Here is a 21,837-nt window from a genome sequence, read left to right as displayed (position 1 = left end):
TTTTTGTGACATACTGTATGAGCAACAATGAGACAATAATCCTACATGTACATTTCTTGCAACAGACACTGGCAACTGACTGTAATGAATATACTTTTTAACGTATGAAAGTATTTAAAAAATGTAGTAGTCAGTTCTAGTCGGCAGTATGCAGACTTACGTGTGAGACAGGCATTAGAAGCAGTAGTTTAAGGAGAATAAGCTGCTGAGGTGCTACTTTGAGCTTTGTCTTTTTTTCTCAAATAACCTTTTGCTTACTTTTTCTGCCTCCTGGCATCACACAGCTGCCAGTTTGTGACCTGGATCTTGAAATGTCACAAATGAGAGAATGAGATGAGAAAATACACTCAGATGCCAACAGTGTGACAATCTGAGCTTCCTCTCCTGCCATTTACTGTAACGAATGCCCTCATTTGGACCCTCTTAATTAAGAAGATGCAGGCTGCTATCAAACTCTTAATTTAGACTAATAATCTCATTTCAGGGCAAACAGAGCCTTACGGTAAATTAGGAAATTAAGTTAACATTTACAGGACATTTTACTCATAATCAATAACAGCTCTGTACCATGTGATAGTCTGGCAACATGTGATTGCTAGGAAGATTTGCCCTCCCAAAACAGATATTTGGTGTTAAAATTAGAAGGAAAGTAGGCTGGAAAAGGCAAGACATAACTGAGCTATGTCCTGAAGACGACATTTCAACTATTCAGTGGAGAAATTTTTACTTGACTGTCTGAAACAACAGGAGAGAGCAAACAGTAAGTACTGCCTTGAACCATCTGCTCCCTATAGGCCACGCTCAAGGAATTCTTTCTTTTTTAAGATCTTTCTCTTGATCGCAAGATAGCAAAGACAGCATGTTTGAGAGAGACAGATGAAGGTGGAAAAAAAATGTTATACCCTGTCAGACAGAGTATCTGCTGCCTTCCAGATGCTGGTTGGTCAGCTGCTGTTACTGTTGTAATTGGGTTCACATGAGCTGCCGGTGGGACTCATTTCAATCAACAAGCGCAGCAGTCTCATGTCTGAACTGTGTTACTGCCCGACCCACCCGTAGTCCCACCTCTCTGCCTTCTCTATTACACTCTCCAGTCCTCTCTTGATGTTGCTCCCTCCAGTCTCACTCATGTTTTTTCACTCTTCTGTTTTATTTTCGGGTTTAGAAGACCACCACCTGAGCCCGTAGGCTGAAGCTGACATGGCCCCAGAAAAGGAAAATAACGGCCTTGACAACTATGCATTTGCAGTGAGTATAACTTTTGAAAAGACTGCATACTTTAAATTTTCTCATGAAGCTATTCCTGATTGTTATAAAGTTTAAATTAATTATTTCAACCATTAGTTTCATCCCAGTAGTTCTATGAGTAAATAACAATTCAAGTGTTTTACTTTTAAACTATGTGAATGTGAACACATCTGGATCATATATTTTAGTATTACTTGGTTATCTATCTCTCCTAAAATAACTGGACTGGATAATATAGTACATGTGTCATGGTTGTCGTTCAGTACATGGTGGGAAAGTAGCTGTTGTGGTCAGTTAATAATTGACACCAGAATAGCATGCAGAGTAGTGTCATGGACACATAAGAATGCACTTGTTTACATTCTTGTTCCTCCATGCTTAAATCACATTATTGAAAAGATAAATGGCACGCTGTTTAGTCAGAAAAACAGAAGCAGAAAATGTTTTTTTTTGTGTGTGATTTCAGTACAAATTTTGAATATTTAAATATGAAAAGCATTTAGAAATACTTTAATGCATATGAGTATAATTGCTTCAGGAAATAATTCTTGCATAGAAACTGAAGAGAAACATTCCTACTATTCCTACTACTACAATTAGTTACTCTTGTGACTGCGGCTTTTTGTGTTCATCCTACCCTGTGATGTCATGGTTGTGTTAAAAGAAAATTAATATCTGAAGCAAATCATTTAATTTTATGGCTTATGAACTGAAAAGCATTGAACCACATTCCCTTAATAGGAATTGTGAAACTTTATGGGGTTGCTGAATGAAAGTTTAAACATGTTTAAGTATTCTGTTGTTGTTGCTGTTTTGAGATTTGTCCCATTTAATGAATTACTGCCACGATAAAGAAATATAGATCTGCAGCATGCCATCATGTCATGCGTATCAGTAATTAACATCTGTCTGCCTTTCCGTCTGACTAAATGAAGCTTGAAGGGCGCTTTTGTGATCTACCAGACACCAAACATGAAGAGGAAATGGACACGTCCGTGGGGGGAGATAGCAACAAGCTAGCATACTGTGTGACAGATGTACCTCCCTGGTACCTGTGCATCCTTCTAGGCATCCAGGTAGGTCAACAAAAGCGTTTTAAGGTCATGTTTAGCATCATTTCCCGATTAATGTAATTTTTTATGTTAAACAACAATGCAAATATGACCACAGTGTCACATGAGAGCTTCTGTTTGACGCTTCCTTCACGCTTGGTTAGACTTGGTTTTACTTATGCAGGCCTGATTGTGAAATTTGCTTCAGATACAGTTGAGAAGTGGTTAAGTCAGCGAGAGTTTATTTTCTGCTTTTAGCAGCTGAGATCAGTCACACTTCCCTTGGAAGTCCTGAGTCAGTTGTAGTTGCCTGTTTAAAAAAAATTATTTTCTCTTTGACATTATCTACCATTACATATATCGTTTTTACAGCATCTATCGCACATTTTTTCAAGTATACACATATTCCACAGACTTGATAGTGCTACTATACAATTCAGTGTGCTATAAACATGTAACAATCAGGGGCCATATTACATAAACTTTCTAACTTTCAGATGCTGACAGTTAACCCTGATAATCAGGGTTAGGACCTGATTTGACAGATGAACAGTTTCTAACTCAATGTTCCTATCCTAACTGAACTCAGGAAACATATATTACTTCCCAAAATAAACTCTCCTAACTTTAGGATGACCGCAAAGTTGTCCCAGTTTTCTTCAACAATGTCACGTACAAACATGTGACAGCATTAAAAAATATATAACATTTAGGCACCATACAATATCACCTGATGCATGACCTTTTTGTCAGGTATAATACAATCAACATGTCAGATAACTTGTTTAATCTGTATTTCAGCTTTTGTTGCTTTTACACAGTGGATGGTGGATATGGCAGAAACTGTGTCTGGCATGTTTTTTTCCTTGCCCACATCAATCATAATCTAAAGGTGTCTCTTGATATTTTTCTTGCTCTCTCAGCACTGTTTGACTGCATTTGGAGGTATCATCGCCATCCCGTTAATCTTGTCTCAGGGCTTGTGTCTGCAGCATGATGGCCTCTCACAAAGTCACCTCATCAGTACCATCTTCTTCGTCTCTGGTATTTGCACTCTGTTGCAAGTTACCTTCGGCATTAGGTAAGGAAGTAAGCGAGAAGTAATTTCATGAGCAGGAAGGTGTTTGCAGGATGTACAGTTTCATTAGGGATGGTTTTGGGGAATAGATTTCTATTTCTCATCTCAGGATGATTTACATTCATTCATTTGATAAGATAAGAAATGGGGCAGTACAACAGAACTGTAACTATCATTACAGTGGAATTAACCAAACTGCTTGGAGGCCCCTGTGGACAAAAGTGGCTTCTTTCTAACTGGATAACATGCTATTCACTGCAACTTTGCATGGGAAAATGTAAACACTGCTTCACCTGATATCAAAGAGAACCTGATCTGGTGGCAGCCATTAAGAATAACTATGTAGAAACAGTCAGTCCTCTCTCCGATGGTCTTGTTTATTAATGTTGGTCATATAGAGGTATCAGTGTTAAACTGAGACTGTTTCATAACCAGTTAAAACTGTGTAGTAGTGTTAAACAACCAGAACAAAACATCCTCTCAGCTTTAGCCTCTTTTGAACTCTGAAGTCTTTCAAACTTAGCGTGCAGCCATGAACAATGGAATATTCTGCTGTGTAAGTAGCACAGTTTCTATTAAAGGGATTATGAGAGGGAAAGTACAGCTTTTATATTAAGATGCTTTCAAATGTTCAGGCATTTTCAGCTGTGATGAGAAAAAGGGTTAGTCCAAAAGAATGAATTACATATTAAGATGCCTGAGTGTCACGGTTAAGTACAGATTACATGGCAATTTGTGTAATTAGTAATGTAATCTATTGGATTACAAAAAATGTGATCTTGTCTGAATACTTTTGGATGACTTCAAAATCAAACACTGGAAATATTGCACCCTATACTAAAAAATTGGACGCAGCCACAAATGTTTGAGTTCCAAAGGGATTTGTTTTTCTCTTTAAATAATTTAAAACTATTTTCAGTGCAAATAAAAAAGAACACCCTCATCCATCAGATGCACTTTTCTCAAGTTAATAGAGTATTGGCTATCATGAAAAATTGTAAAAAAAAAAAATGTAATATTTTAAAGTAATCAAAAATATTAGAAAGAAAACCTAAACAATGTAACAACAAACTAATTACACATTTTAAAAAATGTGATCTGGGCTGATTATTGGAGGTTTTTTTTTATCTTCTGCTTTTATTACTTCATCCAGATTACATGTAATTCTTTGGTACCCAACTGTGCTGACTGTTATAATAAATGTTACCAAACTGTGTTTGGTCGTCTTGCCACAGCATTTCTACTTAGGTACCAAATGCATGTACAGTATAATATAACACAACATGATACAACCTCTTCACTGTTACTGCAGATGCCAGAACAGAGAATCCAACAGAAAAAAAAAATCAAGACAAGCAGCACTCTTCTCACTGTCAAAACTACTCAGCGTGAAGTATCCCTCGTGTTCAGTGATACAAACACAGATATGATGTCATGGCTCATTTTGTTCAGCAGAACTACAAACTCTAACCATGTTTCGTTGCTCTGAACATATACTATGCTTGCACAGAATCAGCCTGGCTAAACATTGGTGTCACAGTGGGATTAGTGAAGGAATTTCCATCTTATTATGTTTGGAATCTAGTTCTTGCTAAATCCACATTCCCCCGGCTTAGCACCACTGATGCTTTCTTGTCTCTTTCCAAATACCTGGAGATCAGCTGTAAGGAGAACAATCGGTGTGTTTAATAGCTTATTGTTCCAGAGAAGTCAAAAGAAAACAGTGCTAATGATATGTGTCCCTTAGGACTAAAACATTATAAACTCCCATCAAAAGATATGTGTCTTCACTATTCCCCTGAGTTTACCATGTTTTCCACAAATAAACGTCTCCTGACTATTCTGATTGTGAGAGACTGTTGTGCCTGTTGCATCGGAAATTTTATGTTGGGCATCTGTTACATTCTGATGTGAATTGTTGGCAGTGAAGTGAGCAGCATAATGAGGATTATTACATCGCAGATGACTTTAACTCACTTAACCTCTAGCACAGCAGTTGGCCTAATTAGCCGCTCTCTTCGCCTTCACATGATTTAAATCAGAGATTTTAGAGGATCATATGTGGGTGAAACAAACAGGGACTGTAGACACAGGAGTTGTACTTTTGTAAAGAAAATGAAACCATGTTAGTGCTCTTCTTGATGGTACAGTGTGTAAGATTTACGGGCATTAGTTGGCAGAATATGGCAAACATCGAATATCATTTCATTAATTTTCCATTAGTTTCTAATCACCTGAAAATAAACGTTGTGTATTTGTTACCTTAGAATGAGGCTTTTATATTTACAGAGGGAGCAGATCCTCTGCACAGAGGCTGCCATGTTGCACTGACATGTTTCTACACCTGCCCAGAATGAACAAACCACAGCAGCTCAAATAGGGCCATTTTTGCAAGTTTTGCATCCACTGTAGTTTTTCCTAAATGCTAGGAAAGGGGAGAGGATAGCAAGCGGCATTCAGTTTGTTGCAATACACAATCTCACAGCTAGGTGCCGTTAAATACTACCCAATGGTCCTTTAAAAACTAAGGGTTTAATTCACTTGTTATACCAAGCTATGTCACACAACATCTGACCTGATGACATTTGATAATGTGTGACCCATGTGGAAAGACTTTTATCCTAACATTATATCTGTCTTACTGCCTTCTCTTCATTGGTCTTTATTGTCAGACTGCCCATTCTCCAAGGTGGTACCTTCACATTGTTGGCACCTTCCATGGCAATGCTGTCCATGCCAGAGTGGACATGTCCTGCTTGGACCCAAAATGCCAGCCTAGTCAACACCTCCTCCCCCGAATTCATAGATGTGTGGCAGAGTCGAATGAGAGCAGTAAGTAAACCGTCTGATCTGTCTAATTACAATTTACAGGGTAGCACGCTGAACAAATGAAGAGGTGCCAACAGTCCTCAATAACATCCTCAGGAGGCTTTTACAGTGAGACGCAGGTTGTCCTCAAGAGCTCAATGACCATACATGGCCCGTCCATGTACAACTTATAGCTTTCTTTAAAAACTTTACGCTCCAAGATAGTTCAGCTGTTCGAAAAAGGGGTGCTAACTGGGGCTAGGATGGAGTAGCACACTGTAAAAAGAAACCTGTCTTTTTAACTTGAAAAAGTTAGTGTGTGACTGCTGCAAATTTGTGAGTCACCTGAATTGGTTTTCTAGTCAAATAAACTTGATATTAATTCAGCTGTACTTGAGAAAACATGTCAGCAGTGTTTTCATCAAGCAACCATGACTTATCTTAAAGTGTATTAAAGACATACTGCATGTTTTCATCATATGTGTTTTCTTTGAACTACAAAAAGTTTTAACTCTCAGATAATGCATGCTGGGAAGTCTGCTAATATGCTGCTAATATGCTGATTAAACTTCCATATATATAGAGAGATAAAAGATTAGTTGACTGTATCATTTATGCAGTGAACAGAATAGGTATCTATGCTGAAGGTGTTCATGACTCAGATATTGTGTATTTGATAAAAAGTAGCTGGCAGAGCATGAGCAGTTCGTGGGGCTCCCACATGTTAAAGCATTAGCAATGCAGAGCTGCAGTTGCTATGGTTGTTTAGGCTGTGCCAATGCAGCATTTGTAAATGATAGTGAGTCTGAACGGAGGTAAAAACAATCTGAACTGTGAATGAAAATTTTCTCTGAGGTTTTTCTCTGTTTGAAGTGGGTGCAGCTCACTGGTAGTCAGAACACCCGCAATAATAAGAGTGAAATTAAGCAATATAGCATGTTAAATCAGTTTAATTCATCAGTGAAGATAAATGAGATAGGCATCCCTTCACTGCCTCTGCAATGAACTTCAGATTGTGTGCCACTGCGGTGGATACTGGAGATTACTTTTAAACCAGTGTGTGATTTGCACGTCGTAACAAAAATGTAACGAGGACATTCTTTTTAAAGATAACAACGTATGTTAATTTCTTTTACAAAAACATTACAGACACTTTTGTAATGAGAGTGATGCCACGTTTTCACTTTGTTATCTATTGTCTGTCTTCAGCTGCAGGGCTCCATTATGGTGGGCTCACTCTTCCAGGTGTTTGTTGGTTTCTCCGGCCTCATCGGCCTCTTCATGCGTTTCATTGGACCTCTCACCATCGCTCCCACCATCTCCCTCATCGGACTGTCCCTGTTTGACTCAGCTGGTAACAGTGCAGGATACCACTGGGGCATGTCTGCCATGTGGGTGCAATTCACAAAAAGTGTCTTTTTAGGGTTTGAGAGTCTGCTATAAAGAGTACAAAAAATTGTAGACTATTTCAAGTTTACAAAGTATATATATTTTTTCAATTTAAGACTTAGTTTTTCTAAATTTCTGATCATGTTGCATGGAGTCAGTTTAGGACAGCTGTAATACGAGCTATCCAAAGAGAGATCTCTTTAAAAAATTAAGGTCATGCCAGTTTTTGCTGAACAAACTTGTCATGTAGGTTTGTTAAATCTGTTTTTTTTAATAATCACATTGAAATCTGTGTAAAACCTTAATCTCTCAGCAGAGCAGGAAAGCTTATTAAAGGTTCCTTGCCAATGAACCTGCTGAGCTGCTCTACTTTGCTTAGCTACAAAGGAGTGGAGTTCTATTTAACTCTGTGAATTTTAAATCATTGTCTTTGTCACACACAGGACCACAGCACTGATCACCCTGTTCTCACAGTACCTCCGTCACATTCCTGTGCCCTTTCCTATGTACAGCAAGGATAAAAAACTGCACATGTCCCGTGTCTACATCTTTCAGATTCTCCCAGTATGTATCAAACAAAACCTCTATCTTGTTTGCCAATAATTATCTCTGAGATTGAGATAGATGATGTGATTTTCTTTATATGTGTCTTCAGGTTCTGCTTGGAATCACATTATCTTGGCTAATCTGCCACATTTTGACAATCTACAATGTACTGCCGACTGATCCAAACCAGTATGGGCACATGGCCCGCACTGATCTAAAGGGAGATGTTATCAGCCAAGCTCCATGGATCACTTTTCCATACCCAGGTAAGAGGCTGCCAAACTATCATCTGACATGACTTTATAGAAAAAGGTCTTGCAGGCTGTACTTACTGCCATTCTTTGTTTTCTTATGTTTGAATCCAAACTCAGGACAGTGGGGGATGCCGACTGTGAGCCTGGCGGGGGTGGTTGGTATCTTAGCTGGTGTGATTTCCTCCATGATAGAGTCTGTAGGGGACTACCACGCCTGTGCCAGGCTATCTGGGGCTCCACCTCCCCCTAAACATGCCATCAACAGGGGCATTGGCATCGAGGGACTGGGCTGCCTGCTGGCTGGAGCCTGGGGTACAGGGAATGGTACCACTTCATACAGCGAGAATGTTGGAGCCCTCGGTATTACAAAGGTAAGATGAGCCTCCGTGTACAGGCAAGTTTTTACAAGTTATTTACTCAAACTGACACATACAGTATATACTACATGAAGTGTATGAAGAGTAAAGGCCAAAAATCCCCCCGAAACAGTACCTAACATATAACCACAAGACGTAAAATAATTAAAAAAACTAAAATAAACTAATATACAGCCTAATATTTTTGTGTACAGTCTTGACTGCATGCTGGAGAAAAAACAATTTTTTTTTTATGGCTCCACATCTGTAACTAGTTACATGTAACTAAATTATAAAACAAATCTAATTGAAATCCGTTGTCTAATTAAATTGCAGTTACTAACTGAAATGTTTGTGATTACATCTAAATATTCTTTCTGTGTTGCCTGATGGAGAGCTGCACTCTACTGAGTGCACTTTTCTAGTATTGCATGTGTTGTTAAATGTAATATTCTATAATAATTATGAGAAATAATATTGCATGACATTAAAACATATTTTCAAATGTTTTCATTTCAAATATCAAAGGTCCAGTGTGTAAGATTTAGGGGGATTTATTGGCAAAATATAGAGATGGAATATGATATTCATAAGTATGTTTTTATTGGTGTATAATCACCAGAAAATAGAAATTGTGTTTTTGTGACCTTAGATGAGCTTATATCTACAGAGAGCAGAGGTCAACTTTCATGGACTTTTGCGTTTTTCTAGATTTTTGTGTCCACTGCAGCTTCTCCTTCATATTTGGAAGGGGAGGGTGAGGCAAGCAGTAGTCAGTTGGTTGAAATCTACAACTTCACCACTGATGCCACTAAATCCTACACACTGTTGGTCCTGTTGTATTAATACAGACAGTTTCAAGAGAGGTCTTTTCTATTTCTCTCTTTTCTTTTTGCAGGTTGGCAGTCGCATGGTGATAGTAGCCAGTGGAGTCCTGATGGTTGTCATGGGTGTGTTCGGTAAAGTGGGAGCTATATTCACCACTATCCCATCACCCGTGATAGGAGGGATGTTCATGGTCATGTTTGGTGTCATCTCCGCAGCAGGAGTTTCTAATCTGCAGGTACACACTTTTAAACCTTCAGCATCTTTGGTGAAAAATTTTTTTGACCTAAATATTGCATGAAAATTCGTACTAACATTTTCTCCCATGTTTTTTGTTTCTCTTACATTATTAGTATGCAGATATGAATTCATCCCGAAACATCTTCGTTTTTGGCTTCTCCATGTTCTCTGGTCTGGTCATTCCTAATTGGATATTAAAGAATCCTCAAGCTATTTCCACAGGTGCTTTAATAAAATTCCAATTAGCTATAATCTTACTCGTAAAAAGCATCATACTTTTACTTAATCATTTTCATTATGTTGCATTCAGGTGTGGTTGAACTCGACCAGGTGCTGCTGGTCCTTCTGACAACCAGTATGTTTGTAGGAGGTTTCATTGGCTTCATACTGGACAACACAATTCCAGGTATTTTTTTTTTTCATCTAATTATATTATCAGGTTATTTATTTTATTATTGCTACTATGTTTAAATTGTTTAAAGGGTCAGTGCATAATATTTAGAGTGGGTTACTGTATGTTTTCAATTAGTGCATAATCAGTTGAAAAAACTTATCATATTATTATATTATTTAAGCTGTCTGAAGCAAAAAAATCCAGCTAAAACTGTTTTTTTAATGTGACTCAAAGAACAACAACTACAACACCTCTGTAATTAACCCTTTAGAGGCACAGAGAACTCAACTAATTTTCTAGCATATAGGAAAGCTGATGTGGCACTGCATCACAGGAAGGGCACCTTAGAGGGCACTTTTCACATTTTGTCCACTGGAAAGCACCCTAGATGGCACTTTATCATGTTTTGTCCCCTTTAAAGACACCCTGAGGGGACTTCATCACATTGTCTTGGACATTGGGCCATCATGTTTTGTACTGTACTGTAAGTTCAGTAGTACTGTAAGACTATCTAAAGATAGAAATATTCCTGGAACATGGTGCAGCATTCTCAAGCTTTGTGAAAAACACACAAACAAGCTAAGCGAGTAAATAACATGAAGGCAGAGTCAGTGCTGTCATTCCTTCAGAGGGCTGTATGGTTTAACCTGTTTATCATGTGTCCAACAGGATCAAAGCATGAACGAGGCATCTTAGCCTGGAACAAGGCTCATGAGGACGACTCCAGTAACACACTGGAGAGCGGAGAAGTCTACAACCTTCCCTTTGGCATCAGCTCTTACTTTTCTGCTTCCTCCTGGCTCCAGTACATACCTTTCTGCCCTCCCGGTGCGCCCGGCACCATGAGAGGATGCCGAGCGGATCCTAATGCCCTGGAGCCGAAGCAGCCGCTGGAACATCCAGAACCTTCACAGATTATTATTGGAGTTGCTCCGATGTGAGTTGTTGTACTCACATCAGAATGCCATTTTGTGGATTTTCTAAAAACAATACCATCAGAGGCAGCTCGGTTTGGACCTCCAATCCTTTGTTAAAGACACTGTACTGTAACAACATGGTGCAAAGAATTTCATTAAGAACTTGAAGCCGGGGTAAATCACGCACTCAACTTCAGATACAGTTTTTGTTGTGGTTTTGCTTAATTGTTAATTACTTTTGTCTGTTTATCAAGTACAAAAATGAACTGGGATTGCTCAAAGCAAAGGAAAAAACAGGAATCCAGTACTATTCCTGTATAACTACAGCCCAAAAATACAGCACAACTACAGTGCACATTCAGCAAAGCTACAGTACAGATATAGCACAAATACGGCAGAGGCTCTCTATTGGAAAGAGAAAACAAAACAGTCACCACACTGCCTTAGAAAATCACCTTAAAGTACTTGTCGGTAACATATCAACCTGATAAACTGCTTAATTTCATAAAATAAACAAATTGTCTCCATTCAGGTAAACACATAAGGAAAATAAAATGATTAATGAGCATATTGAGCATTATCAACAAACATTTTCCTTCCGAATTCACAGGTAACGACCTCTGGTGGCCCACATGTCAAGTTTTCATTCCACCAGCATCTGCAATCTATCAACAAGTTCACAAAATGTGGCTTTCAAATAGTATATCATACACTAGTGAACCAGGTTATAGCAATATTGTGTTCAATATTTAAACAAAACAGTATTATTAACTGTTCTCACAGTCAACAGCAGTGACTTTTCCCTGCAACGCAGCGGTGTTGTGCTTCTGTTAGTTTTCTGGAGTATCCTGACCCCTCAACGAGTACAGAAATGGGGGAAACTACACCCCCTGCTGTCCAACATTGATATCTACAGAAGTGCTGCTGAAGCAGAAAATTATATTTTCTGTGGAAAGTTTATAAAGACATAAAGTCTTACATATAAACTTCAATTTCGGCATTTACCACCTGGTTACAAACTTTTGGAGTGACATTTGCAAATGACATCTTGCATAAGATTAATATATGGACTTCCTTTAGGGAGGTAGTTAGGTATCTACAGTTTTTGTAGATATTTTTGTAAATTATTAATTATATAAAGTTCACATTGATATAAATATATACTATTGAAGACATTTTTTCTGTACAGTAATCTAACATTTCCACATAGCATGCACTGTTGATTATAAACAATGATTTATTTGTTTTAGAGCTTGAAATTTTATTGTTTTCTTTGATCTTGTCAGTCTGAGTATGCGAGCACAGCCAGGTGCTAGTGAACAAACACTGAAAAGACATGTGAATGTAAGTAGATCCATGATGTTTATTGCCGCATTCTGCACATTAATCTAATGTATAGTTTCATATATATACAGTACCTCATGTCTGAATTAACTTTGCTGTGACAGTTAATGTTTTTTTTTTTATAATTGTATCCATGCACTTTACCTATTTGTGGCAACAGAACTTTTCTCTTGGGGTCCTTATGAAGTGCCACCATACAATATGCAACATTTCCTCACTGGACAAATCAGAACTACTCACTGATCTCAATGAATATTATTCAAGAAAGGTTTTCTTTTGCGCATAGTAAAAGTTCTTATGAAGTCAAAATCAATGTTTATGTGTTTACATGTGTAGGAATTTAAGTGACTGGAGTGTTTCTGGGGAGCAGGCCTCACTCTACAAAAGAACAACTTTATAACTTTATTTACTGATTTGGGAAACAATTATTTTAATTGATGTTTTCTGGCTTTCCCTCTGATGTCCTCTGGCTGCTCAGCTTCAACACTGTGATTTAATAACAGAGATTTCCTGATGGACAGATAACACTGACTTCAGCAGCTAATATGTTGCTAAAGTTAGCGGGCAACAGAACTATGCTTCGCAGCCTCCCATTGAACACAACTGATCACAGGACAATTACAGCCTGCAAGACTGACTGGGAATACAGCTGCTTTTGGCTCCCAGCACCCCAGGGGTAACCACGCTAACAGCAGCTAGCGGTTAGCCACCAAACAAATGGCAATTAGTGGTACAATACTGAGGTGGTGTTCTTGCTTGGTTTGGCTCCCAGCTTCCTGAGAGCCAACCTACTAAGACCTAACTGCTGTTAGCTTCCAAGACCCCAGGGCTAACCGAGCTAACTGCCATTAGCTCAGGTAGCCCCTGGCTGCTCACAGCCAAACTCAGCAAGAACACTATGTTGGTACCGTAACCTATTCCCTGTCATCCAACTGGCCTCCGCTGGTCTCAGAGGCTGTTTTGGTCGTGGTCTGACGGTAGTCACTGGGACATCCCAGCCTGGGAAAGGTAAGGTAATAGGACTGATCTTCTATCTATTGCTACAACCATGGACCACTTTAGCTGCATTGCAAGAGAGGCGTAACACACATTCAGCGCTATTAGCTGCTGTAAACGCCAATCAATGTTTGTGAGAAGTCCTTTCCTAGCTGCCTGATTTACAGGAAACATACCACCAGTGAGCACTCTCTTAGCCATTTCATTTGAACTTAAAGTCCAACATGGAGCCTTTGTGTAGCAACAGCAATATCTGTTTAATTTGTCCCTATCAGATCTTGCTTGATGGCTTTGTACAAACTAACAAAAGCCTCTCCCCACACATCTCGTTGGTGTTCATTAGTGGAGTTGGTCATCTGTTGGACGGTGTATACCAACGTCATAAGGGTTCGCTCAAAATCGTCCTGGTGAAGGTGACCAGTATGATCTGAGAGGTCAGAGATGAGCTTAAATATGTCCGTCAGCTTCCTGGGAATGATCTCCTCACAGATTACTTGCAAGTGTCTCGTCTTGCGGAGGGAAGCCAGCTCAGCATCTTGCACTGTGAACTCTCCGCTGGTCTCAAAGTGTACGCCCACCAGCAGCATCTAGCAGATGAAAAGAAGAAGAAGACATGATCACTGTTGAAGGTATTTAGTGGTTTTACACTTCAAACACTGATTTACAGATGCTATACTTTATTTACTACACTAGTAAGACATAAGAATCTGTACTAGAAAAAAATGGAAATTAGAAAAAACTAGAAATAACATTCTTTATCAGACAGTGTTAGACCCTTTATTAGACCTTTAATAGACTTTATAAGAGTGTAATTAGGACGGTAAACTAAAGTGAAATCATGTATCTGCTTCTTCTAGACTGATGCCTACTTCTTTGCTCAAATCACATTATCTATCCACAGTATTACAATAAGTATATGCAGTCAGTTGGTTTACAGTACAGTTCTGTTGTAATGTGTCCTGAAATGCTCTTCAGTAAAGTCTAATAAGGGTCTAATACTGTCTAATGAAGAGCAAATTATTTCTAGTTTTAATTTATTCTTTAAGACAAAATTAGAGTACTGTAAAATAAAGTGCGACCACTTAAAGATATATTTGTCTCACCTCATATAATAGATGAACATCATCAAATGAGTTGTGGAAGGTGGGGTTCACCACATTTGCTGCCCCCCCTTGTATTCTGCTTGCAGCTGGGAATAGGGCTTGTGGGTAAAGAGAGACAGACAGTGAGAATGAGCGGTGGTGGAAAAACAGTTTCCTTAGCAAACCTTTCTTTTCAGATTTCATCACATGTTTTTGTCTTGTGATTTACTGCTATGGAACCAAAAGGCTTCTTGAATCTGTTAAGTTGGAAATCCCTGTGACAAGCAGTCTCTAAACTGTTAGGTGCCATGAAATACGTGTTTTACTGGTACATGTGAGACCCAGGTTCACCACGATACACTGCAGTTAATCTATGATATGCAACTCTGCAATCTCTGACCTTACAGATGACTTCTCGCTGCAGGCAATGAAATGTGACCTCAGACTTCAAAGGCAGCAGAAGAGTCAAAGGCGGAGTAACACACGGATTATACAACAAGCTCCAGATGACTCCAACATGCAGTATACTGGCTTAGCATTTCAGCCTCATTTTCACAGCATTCCTCAGACCCATGACTTTGGCCAGGTTGTTAACCACAACAGATCTTGTGGAGCCAAAGAAAGCTCACAAGGCCTTTCCACTTATTTGTTTGTGATTACAGCTTGAGGAAGTATAACCATGATGCATTTTACCTTGAATACTACACAGTCACAGTCACAAATTGTACAGAAACTAACATTTGTACTTCAACAACAACCGTTTTGAAGAACTTTGGTGTGATCAGATTGAGAATAACGTTGTCAGTAGATTTGCTGCTTCTAAAAAATGCCAAAAAGTAATAGTTTTTGATAGCCACAAGCTGCAGGAGTGCAGTTTCCATCAGCCAACAGATAATTTTCCAAGAACCCAAGTGTGAGACAAGTGAATGACTGTGAATATTCATTTACGGGGTGGATCGTGGGACTTATATTAGCGTGTCCAGGTGGAGCCAGACATGACTTGGGGATTGTTTGCGGGTAACAGGTTGGTTCTGGTGCATGGCTTTGCAGGTGAGGGTGAACCTGTGCAGGACTGTGGTCTGCTTAATAACTTTAAGTGCATGAATAGTAGTGAAGTATAAATGTAAAAAAAATCTAAACTGGCATCAGATATCATATTTTGACCAATGCTTTCTGCCTCTTTTGCTCTCCACATGAACTGTTTACCCGCCTGCAACCAAAGCTTGCTCAAACGCGACAATCCAACTACTGCTACTTGGATGCAAACCAGATCTTGTCCTTTGCCCACATAGCTGTCATTCATATATGCAGATATTTGTTTATCATGATTAATGTTTAGCAAACACAGCTTCACTTGATAAGTTAAAATTGGCTTCTGGTGGAGCCAGAGGAAAAGTCAGGGGGGTCAGGGGATGTTGATGTTATTGATATTTTTCATTCTGGACCAAAGTGGTGGACCAGCATTGCCATCCATGAAGCCATGCTGCTAGCATGCCTAAAGGGTAAAGAAAGAGGGGACCGACAGAAAGAAATTCAGACCACTGTTTTCAGTTACTATCCAGCATCTCCAACATTCTTTGCTGGCAGGTTTTAGTAATGTGTGTAAAGTCTGGAGCATAGGCAGTCTACATTTCATATGGTATAAAGGATAAACTACAGGTTGCAATGATGGGTAGAAGAAAAGGAGAACAGATGGAAAGAAAAAGAGGAAATCATCATCAGACAGTCATGCAGAATTGGAGACAGCAGTAGAGTGATTGATAGTGTTAGTGACTGAACTGGAATGAGTTGTTTGATGTCATCTATTTAATCTGCAGCAGCACAATCAATCCATCAATCCATTAAAGCCAAGCAGTTTTCGCTGGAGTCTAGTCTGGGGTAAAGATGTTGTGACCAGCTGATTCAGTATACTGTAGCATAAAATGAGAGGGGAGTTTGGAAACACAATTAAGAAACCCATCAAATGTCTAAGCCAGAGTCAATTAACCAAGTGCCAACTCTTTCACTCTTGCTATACACTTGTTTATGACAGACTCAGCAAGTGCACAAGATAATGATATTTTAATAGAGCTCTGCAGGATCGAATAATCCAAACAAGTCAGCCATAATGTTTAGATAATGATCTTCATTAATCTAAGTTCAATAAGGCCAATAAGAGCTGGCACTATTTATAGTACTGGTATGGATTCCTTTTTCTTTTTTGGTGAGCCCTCAAATCACTGTGATTAAATAAATTTATATTTCTGTAAAACATACTGATGAAATATTTATTTCATCAACATTAGAATTAAAAAGAAATGTTTACACTTCAAGGAATCCACTTTAGTCAATCAAAATGCACTGCAACATGTTTTTATTTGGGAGGGTATATCAGTAAATCGGACACATAGCTCATATGTTAACCAGCTGAACTCTGCATCAAAGGGATGACAGAGGCCAAATATGTGCTTCTGGTGGCTCCAGATTTCTATGATAAAGTGGTTTTTTACTGCTGCTTGGATTTTGTTCTTGAATTTTGACTTGTACTTCCTGTCAGTGGAGCTGAGTGTCAACAGCCAAAATCAAGAAAGCTACCATCAGAGTAGTTGTACCACTGTCTTCAGTGCATTTTAATCACTGTTTCTTAGTGTTTTATCACTGAGTGGTAGATTCAGTAACACTTATCAAATTACAAACAATCACCTCATTAGACAAAAGTAATTCCTTGACCAGTGCAGGACTGAATATCTCAGCTGAAAGCTTTTCATTCACTTGAGGTACATGAGTTTCCTCTGCCAGGTCAGTTTTGAGCCCTACGATTGTTTTCATATTAGAAACAGGTGAAGATGACATCTGAGCTCACTGTAGTTGCCAGATGACTATGAGTGTGCATAGAATAAAATGTGCTGTAACTTGAAAGACTCAGCATTATACCGTATAATGTGTGGAAACCCTGAGAGGCAAGGGAAAACAAAATTTGGTGATCCTGATCTAAATAATTTTCTTTTCTGTATATGACTTATGAACAGGTGAAAAAATAGTCTAAAGCAGCCATTCCCAAACTTAAGAATACCACGGCCCAATTTGAAATCACTCAAGCCTTTAATCACAACTCAGCACGAGACTAACTGTACCAGTGTCGAGATATAAGTGACATTCCTGTGATAATCTGACAGGTCACCAGATATAGTGTGACACCTGTAAAACTAGTCCAGCTAAATGAAGAATAACACAGAATTTAAACCCCATGGCTTCGTTTTATTATCTCTGATTTAAAAACATCAGAGTCATTCATTCAAACTCATAAAATTAAAACTTAGCAATGTTTTGCTTATATATTTTTCAAGGCCTCTCAAGGCCCACCTGCAGTGCCCTCACAGCCCACCAGTGGGCCTCGCCCCATGCTGTGGGAATGACCTTTCTAAAGCGTAACAAAATGATCCTATTCCCTTTGCAAATATCAAAATGTAGGGGTGAAGTGTCCCTTTACAATATAGTAAACTAATATGCAGTCAACTTAACCAAAGTTGTAGTCTTTGGTCAACCATGAACAATACATTAGCGAGTGGGCTAATGGCTAACTTCAGACTAGTATTAAGTGTGAACAGTACAGTTAATGCTAATAGCAATTTAATGCTGACTAAAATACATTTCTAACCAAATGAAAGACATGACAGTAATACTGTGTAACTTGCTACCTGGACGAAAACATTTTAACATAAATTTTAATATTTTTAGTTCTATTTAGAACATGGGGTAGTGGTGAAGTTCAGCGTCTTGTGGTCGAAATTAGTATTACAACGACAAGCACTTGATCCTTAAATTTTTTTCTGCCAAAACATTTTTTTCTACCAGTTTTCATAAATGGACAAAAACTTGAAAAACTTTTTCACTTGCCTCTCAGGACTTTCATATGAATGAGATGGTGCTTTTAATGTATTTTTCATATAATATTATACTGCATTCTTCCCTGTCAGAGTTGGGTTTCTTACATTAATCTTTTTGAAGATGGGCACTTCTAGACAGAGCAGTTAGCATACATGGTGGAAGACTGCAGTAAAATGTGTGGGATAAAAATATTCTCATGTCCAATACACACAATGAAGTCACTCCTGTTACAAACCTATGCTTGTTGAACATTTTCCTAATATGTTTTCACTAAAAATGTCAGAGTTTTCAGAGAAAATAAAAAGACGAGGGTTGCTGTTTTTTCTGGTTAAATATAGCAGCACAGCTATACCAAGGAACAAGGAACACTCGTTCATTTAATCACTGTTCCATAAAGAAAACATCTGTTAACACAGTAAATGTTTTGTTGTCATAAATTCTGCTGCAGCCCAGACACACAGTTATCCCATTATTGGGATTAATCTATTATCAATTTTTTATAGTCCTTGAGAACAAATATTAACACTGCTGCTAAATATTCCTTTTGATCTGTGAAGAAACATGTAGAAACAAAATAATCTTCGAATGAAAACTTACTTCACTTACAGGCACATGACAAACTGAACTGTTTGCAAGTCTTACCTTTAGTCTGAAGTTGTGTGACACCTGTTTTGATGCAGCAGTAGAGAAGACCAACAATGAGCATCCTGCAGGGCAGCATGGTGGCCTGATCACTCTTACAACGACGGCTGCATGCAACTCCTATTGCTGTGTCTCTGCCTGTTAGCACCCAGGATGGTTTTCTGTTGCATTTCTTCCCGTTTCTTTACTGTGCATCTGCAGCCTTGCACAGTATCGGATTGTGCACCGTCCTCATCACTGGTGTTCTCTTACTCCATGCGTCCTCTGCGCTCTGTTTTCTCTTCCCCTCCCATCCACATCTGATCTCTCCCGCTCTCTCTCTCTCGCCCTCTTTCTTTTAGTGCTTTCAGCTGGTTGTCATCATCAGGTTCACAGAGTCACCCTTTACAAAAATCTGTCTGCTCTCATCACTAACAGGTGTCATTGTCCCCGTCCTATCATCAACATCCTTTTCATGTGTAGCGGCAGCAGTCCTCCTCGAGGTTTATATTTCTTCTATGCATTGTTTATCTGAGTATTCCAGTCATACTGGACTAATTTATATGTCCTTTGTCCATGTGTCATTTTGTCTAATGGCCATCAGGCGACTCTGCTGGCTGCAAATAGAAGTCAGATTGTATGGAGTCTTATGAGAAAATGACACTACTTCTCACTTGATTTATGACCTCACTGAACAGTTTCCTAACAGGTTTACGGTCTCAATCACTTGTTTCATGTAATCGACTTACAGCATGATGTTTACTTTGTAAATTGTGGTCTCATTTAGAGTAAAGTAAACAATAAAGCAGGGCAGGGCTACTTGATTGACAGGTCATTCTCAGTGAGTCTGTCCTGTACAACACACAAGGCTGATAAAACTCAGATCAAACTGTCAAACGAGAGCGTATTGATCAAATATGGATTAAATATGGGGCTACAGTTAGGAAACTGAGATCAACACAGGGCTCATGAAACTCGGATCAAACTGTAAAAACTAGGCAGCACTGATCAAATATGGATCAAGATTCTGTTACAACATGGCCTATTTCTTGTTTAAAAAGTTTTCGGGAACATATTTCAGAGACTGTTTAGTTGTAATACGAGAAAATGCGAACAGGCAGACCGCCAGTATTTCCTGCTGACTGCCGAGCAGAAACCAAGCACTGCCCGAGTTTTTGGTGGTGCTACGCATGCCCTAGTTGCAAAAAAAAAAAACAAAGAAAAAACAAGATGGCAACCCCCATTATGTTTTGAACAAAGTTTATTTCTGAATTTTCATTAACACAGCCTTGACAATTCACACAACAACATTATAATAGGTAGAACTCCCCCCACCCCCCACCCACGGTAACATTCAGAAGGTACACAACTTAACCTATAAAGGAAGAAAGGTAGACAAATAGAAGAAAAATACAGATCCTGAAAAATGTCATAGTTAAAATACATAAATAAATAAAAAGTTAAAAAAAGGATGATAAGGGAAAGAATAAATAAATAAGTTCTAAGGGGACTCCTTATTGTCTAGGGCACCAACATACATAGACATACTCATACAACAAAATATGACCTGGGGCATCTTAGGGATCTTTCCAGCATTTTGTTTCCAATATTCCTAGCTACCTATCGACACACTGAAAGCTAGTCATCCATCAAATCATCAGAACCTAAAATATCAACTTGGCCCAAGAAGGGTTGCCATATCAGTGTAAACTTGTCAGCTGACCCCCTTGACAGTATACCTTATTTTCTCCAGTTTAATAAAATGCAACATATCCCTAATCCACTGTGCTAATATTGACATATAACACAATATTACAATCTTTCCACCTAATCAAAATTTGTCGTCTGGTCACCAATGTGGCGAAAGACAAAAGGCTTAGTGTATAATGATTTAAGATAAGCTTCTGTGTCACCGTGCCAAATAAGGCAAAGGAGGGTGACAGTTCTAAGGACTTACCAATAGTTTTGGAAAGCATATCAAATATTAATTTCCAAAAGTTAGATAACTTTGGGCATTCCCAAAGCATGTGAATTAAAGTGCCTTGGGATTGTTTGCAGTGGTCAGACATGGGGTCTATGTTTGAAGCAACCTGAGTTAGCTTAACCTAACCCCCATTATGTTAAACTCAACTCCACAAATAAATTGGTGATGTCACCACTAAATTTTTCTGTGTATGGCCCTTAACCCTTAAGTCAAAACTTAAAACCCACTGCTGTATTTTAATGCAACTCAACATCCAGTCATACTGGCTACTTTTAAATTTAAATGATTATATAGTTCAGTTGCAGCCAGCAAACCGTGGAACCATGTCCTGTATACATGGTCATTATCTGTCACTGTCATTTACAGTCTGCTCAGCTGCAGAACCAGCTTGTCATGTGAAGCATTTTCTATTTGTCAAACACAAGTTGCTTTCTTATTTCTTACTTATTTCTTATTTAGCTTGCTGCCTTGATTCTTTTTGTGGGTTGCAGAACTGACTGGGCGTGATACCATGTTTATTGTCCACTTGGAGCTCTGTTCATGTACCTTTAAAGCCAAAGTTAGTTCTGTTTTTACAAACAGCGTGGTCCCTCAGCGGGCTGTGACGGTGCCAGGATGACCACCGGCAACCGGCTCGGTTTGTGGTCCTCTGGAGGGCAAATGTGGAAAGTTCACACTCTATGAACATGAAACTCTGCTAAGTGATTATTTCTAATTATACAATGCACGCACCCCGGGTTCTGGGCAGAAAAAAATATGCAGAAACCACAAAGAAAGACTTTGTTCACTGCTTGGCACGGTCCACCCTCTCCACAAGCCTGAGGAACAGTTACCAG

The 21,837-nt window shown here is 38.8% G+C and overlaps 2 protein-coding genes across 2 annotated transcripts; one reads left to right on the top strand and one right to left on the bottom strand.

Annotated features, from left to right (window-relative positions):
* The first annotated feature begins 1,016 nt into the window (after positions 1-1,016).
* On the top strand, positions 1,017-12,760 carry slc23a4 (solute carrier family 23 member 4). Its single transcript, XM_084734504.1, has 12 exons — positions 1,017-1,248; positions 2,184-2,324; positions 3,224-3,381; positions 6,051-6,210; positions 7,396-7,577; positions 8,019-8,139; positions 8,231-8,387; positions 8,493-8,746; positions 9,630-9,794; positions 9,910-10,018; positions 10,107-10,202; positions 10,860-12,760. Exons 1-12 carry the CDS (start codon positions 1,201-1,203, stop codon positions 11,129-11,131), a joined length of 1,863 nt encoding a protein of 620 aa, XP_084590630.1. The 5' UTR covers positions 1,017-1,200; the 3' UTR covers positions 11,132-12,760.
* Positions 12,761-13,678: 918 nt separating this feature from the next.
* On the bottom strand, positions 13,679-19,487 carry LOC146316143 (protein FAM180A-like). Its single transcript, XM_084734503.1, has 3 exons — positions 19,039-19,487; positions 14,551-14,648; positions 13,679-14,034 (listed from the first exon to the last, which is right to left on the bottom strand). Exons 1-3 carry the CDS (start codon positions 19,115-19,117, stop codon positions 13,705-13,707), a joined length of 507 nt encoding a protein of 168 aa, XP_084590629.1. The 5' UTR covers positions 19,118-19,487; the 3' UTR covers positions 13,679-13,704.
* Positions 19,488-21,837: the final 2,350 nt, after the last annotated feature.

This window comes from Lutjanus erythropterus, chromosome 13 (genome assembly GCF_056507025.1).
Source record: "Lutjanus erythropterus isolate fLutEry1 chromosome 13, fLutEry1.hap2, whole genome shotgun sequence".
NCBI lineage: Eukaryota > Metazoa > Chordata > Actinopteri > Lutjaniformes > Lutjanidae > Lutjanus > Lutjanus erythropterus.
This window is presented reverse-complemented; position numbering and strand designations above follow the sequence as displayed.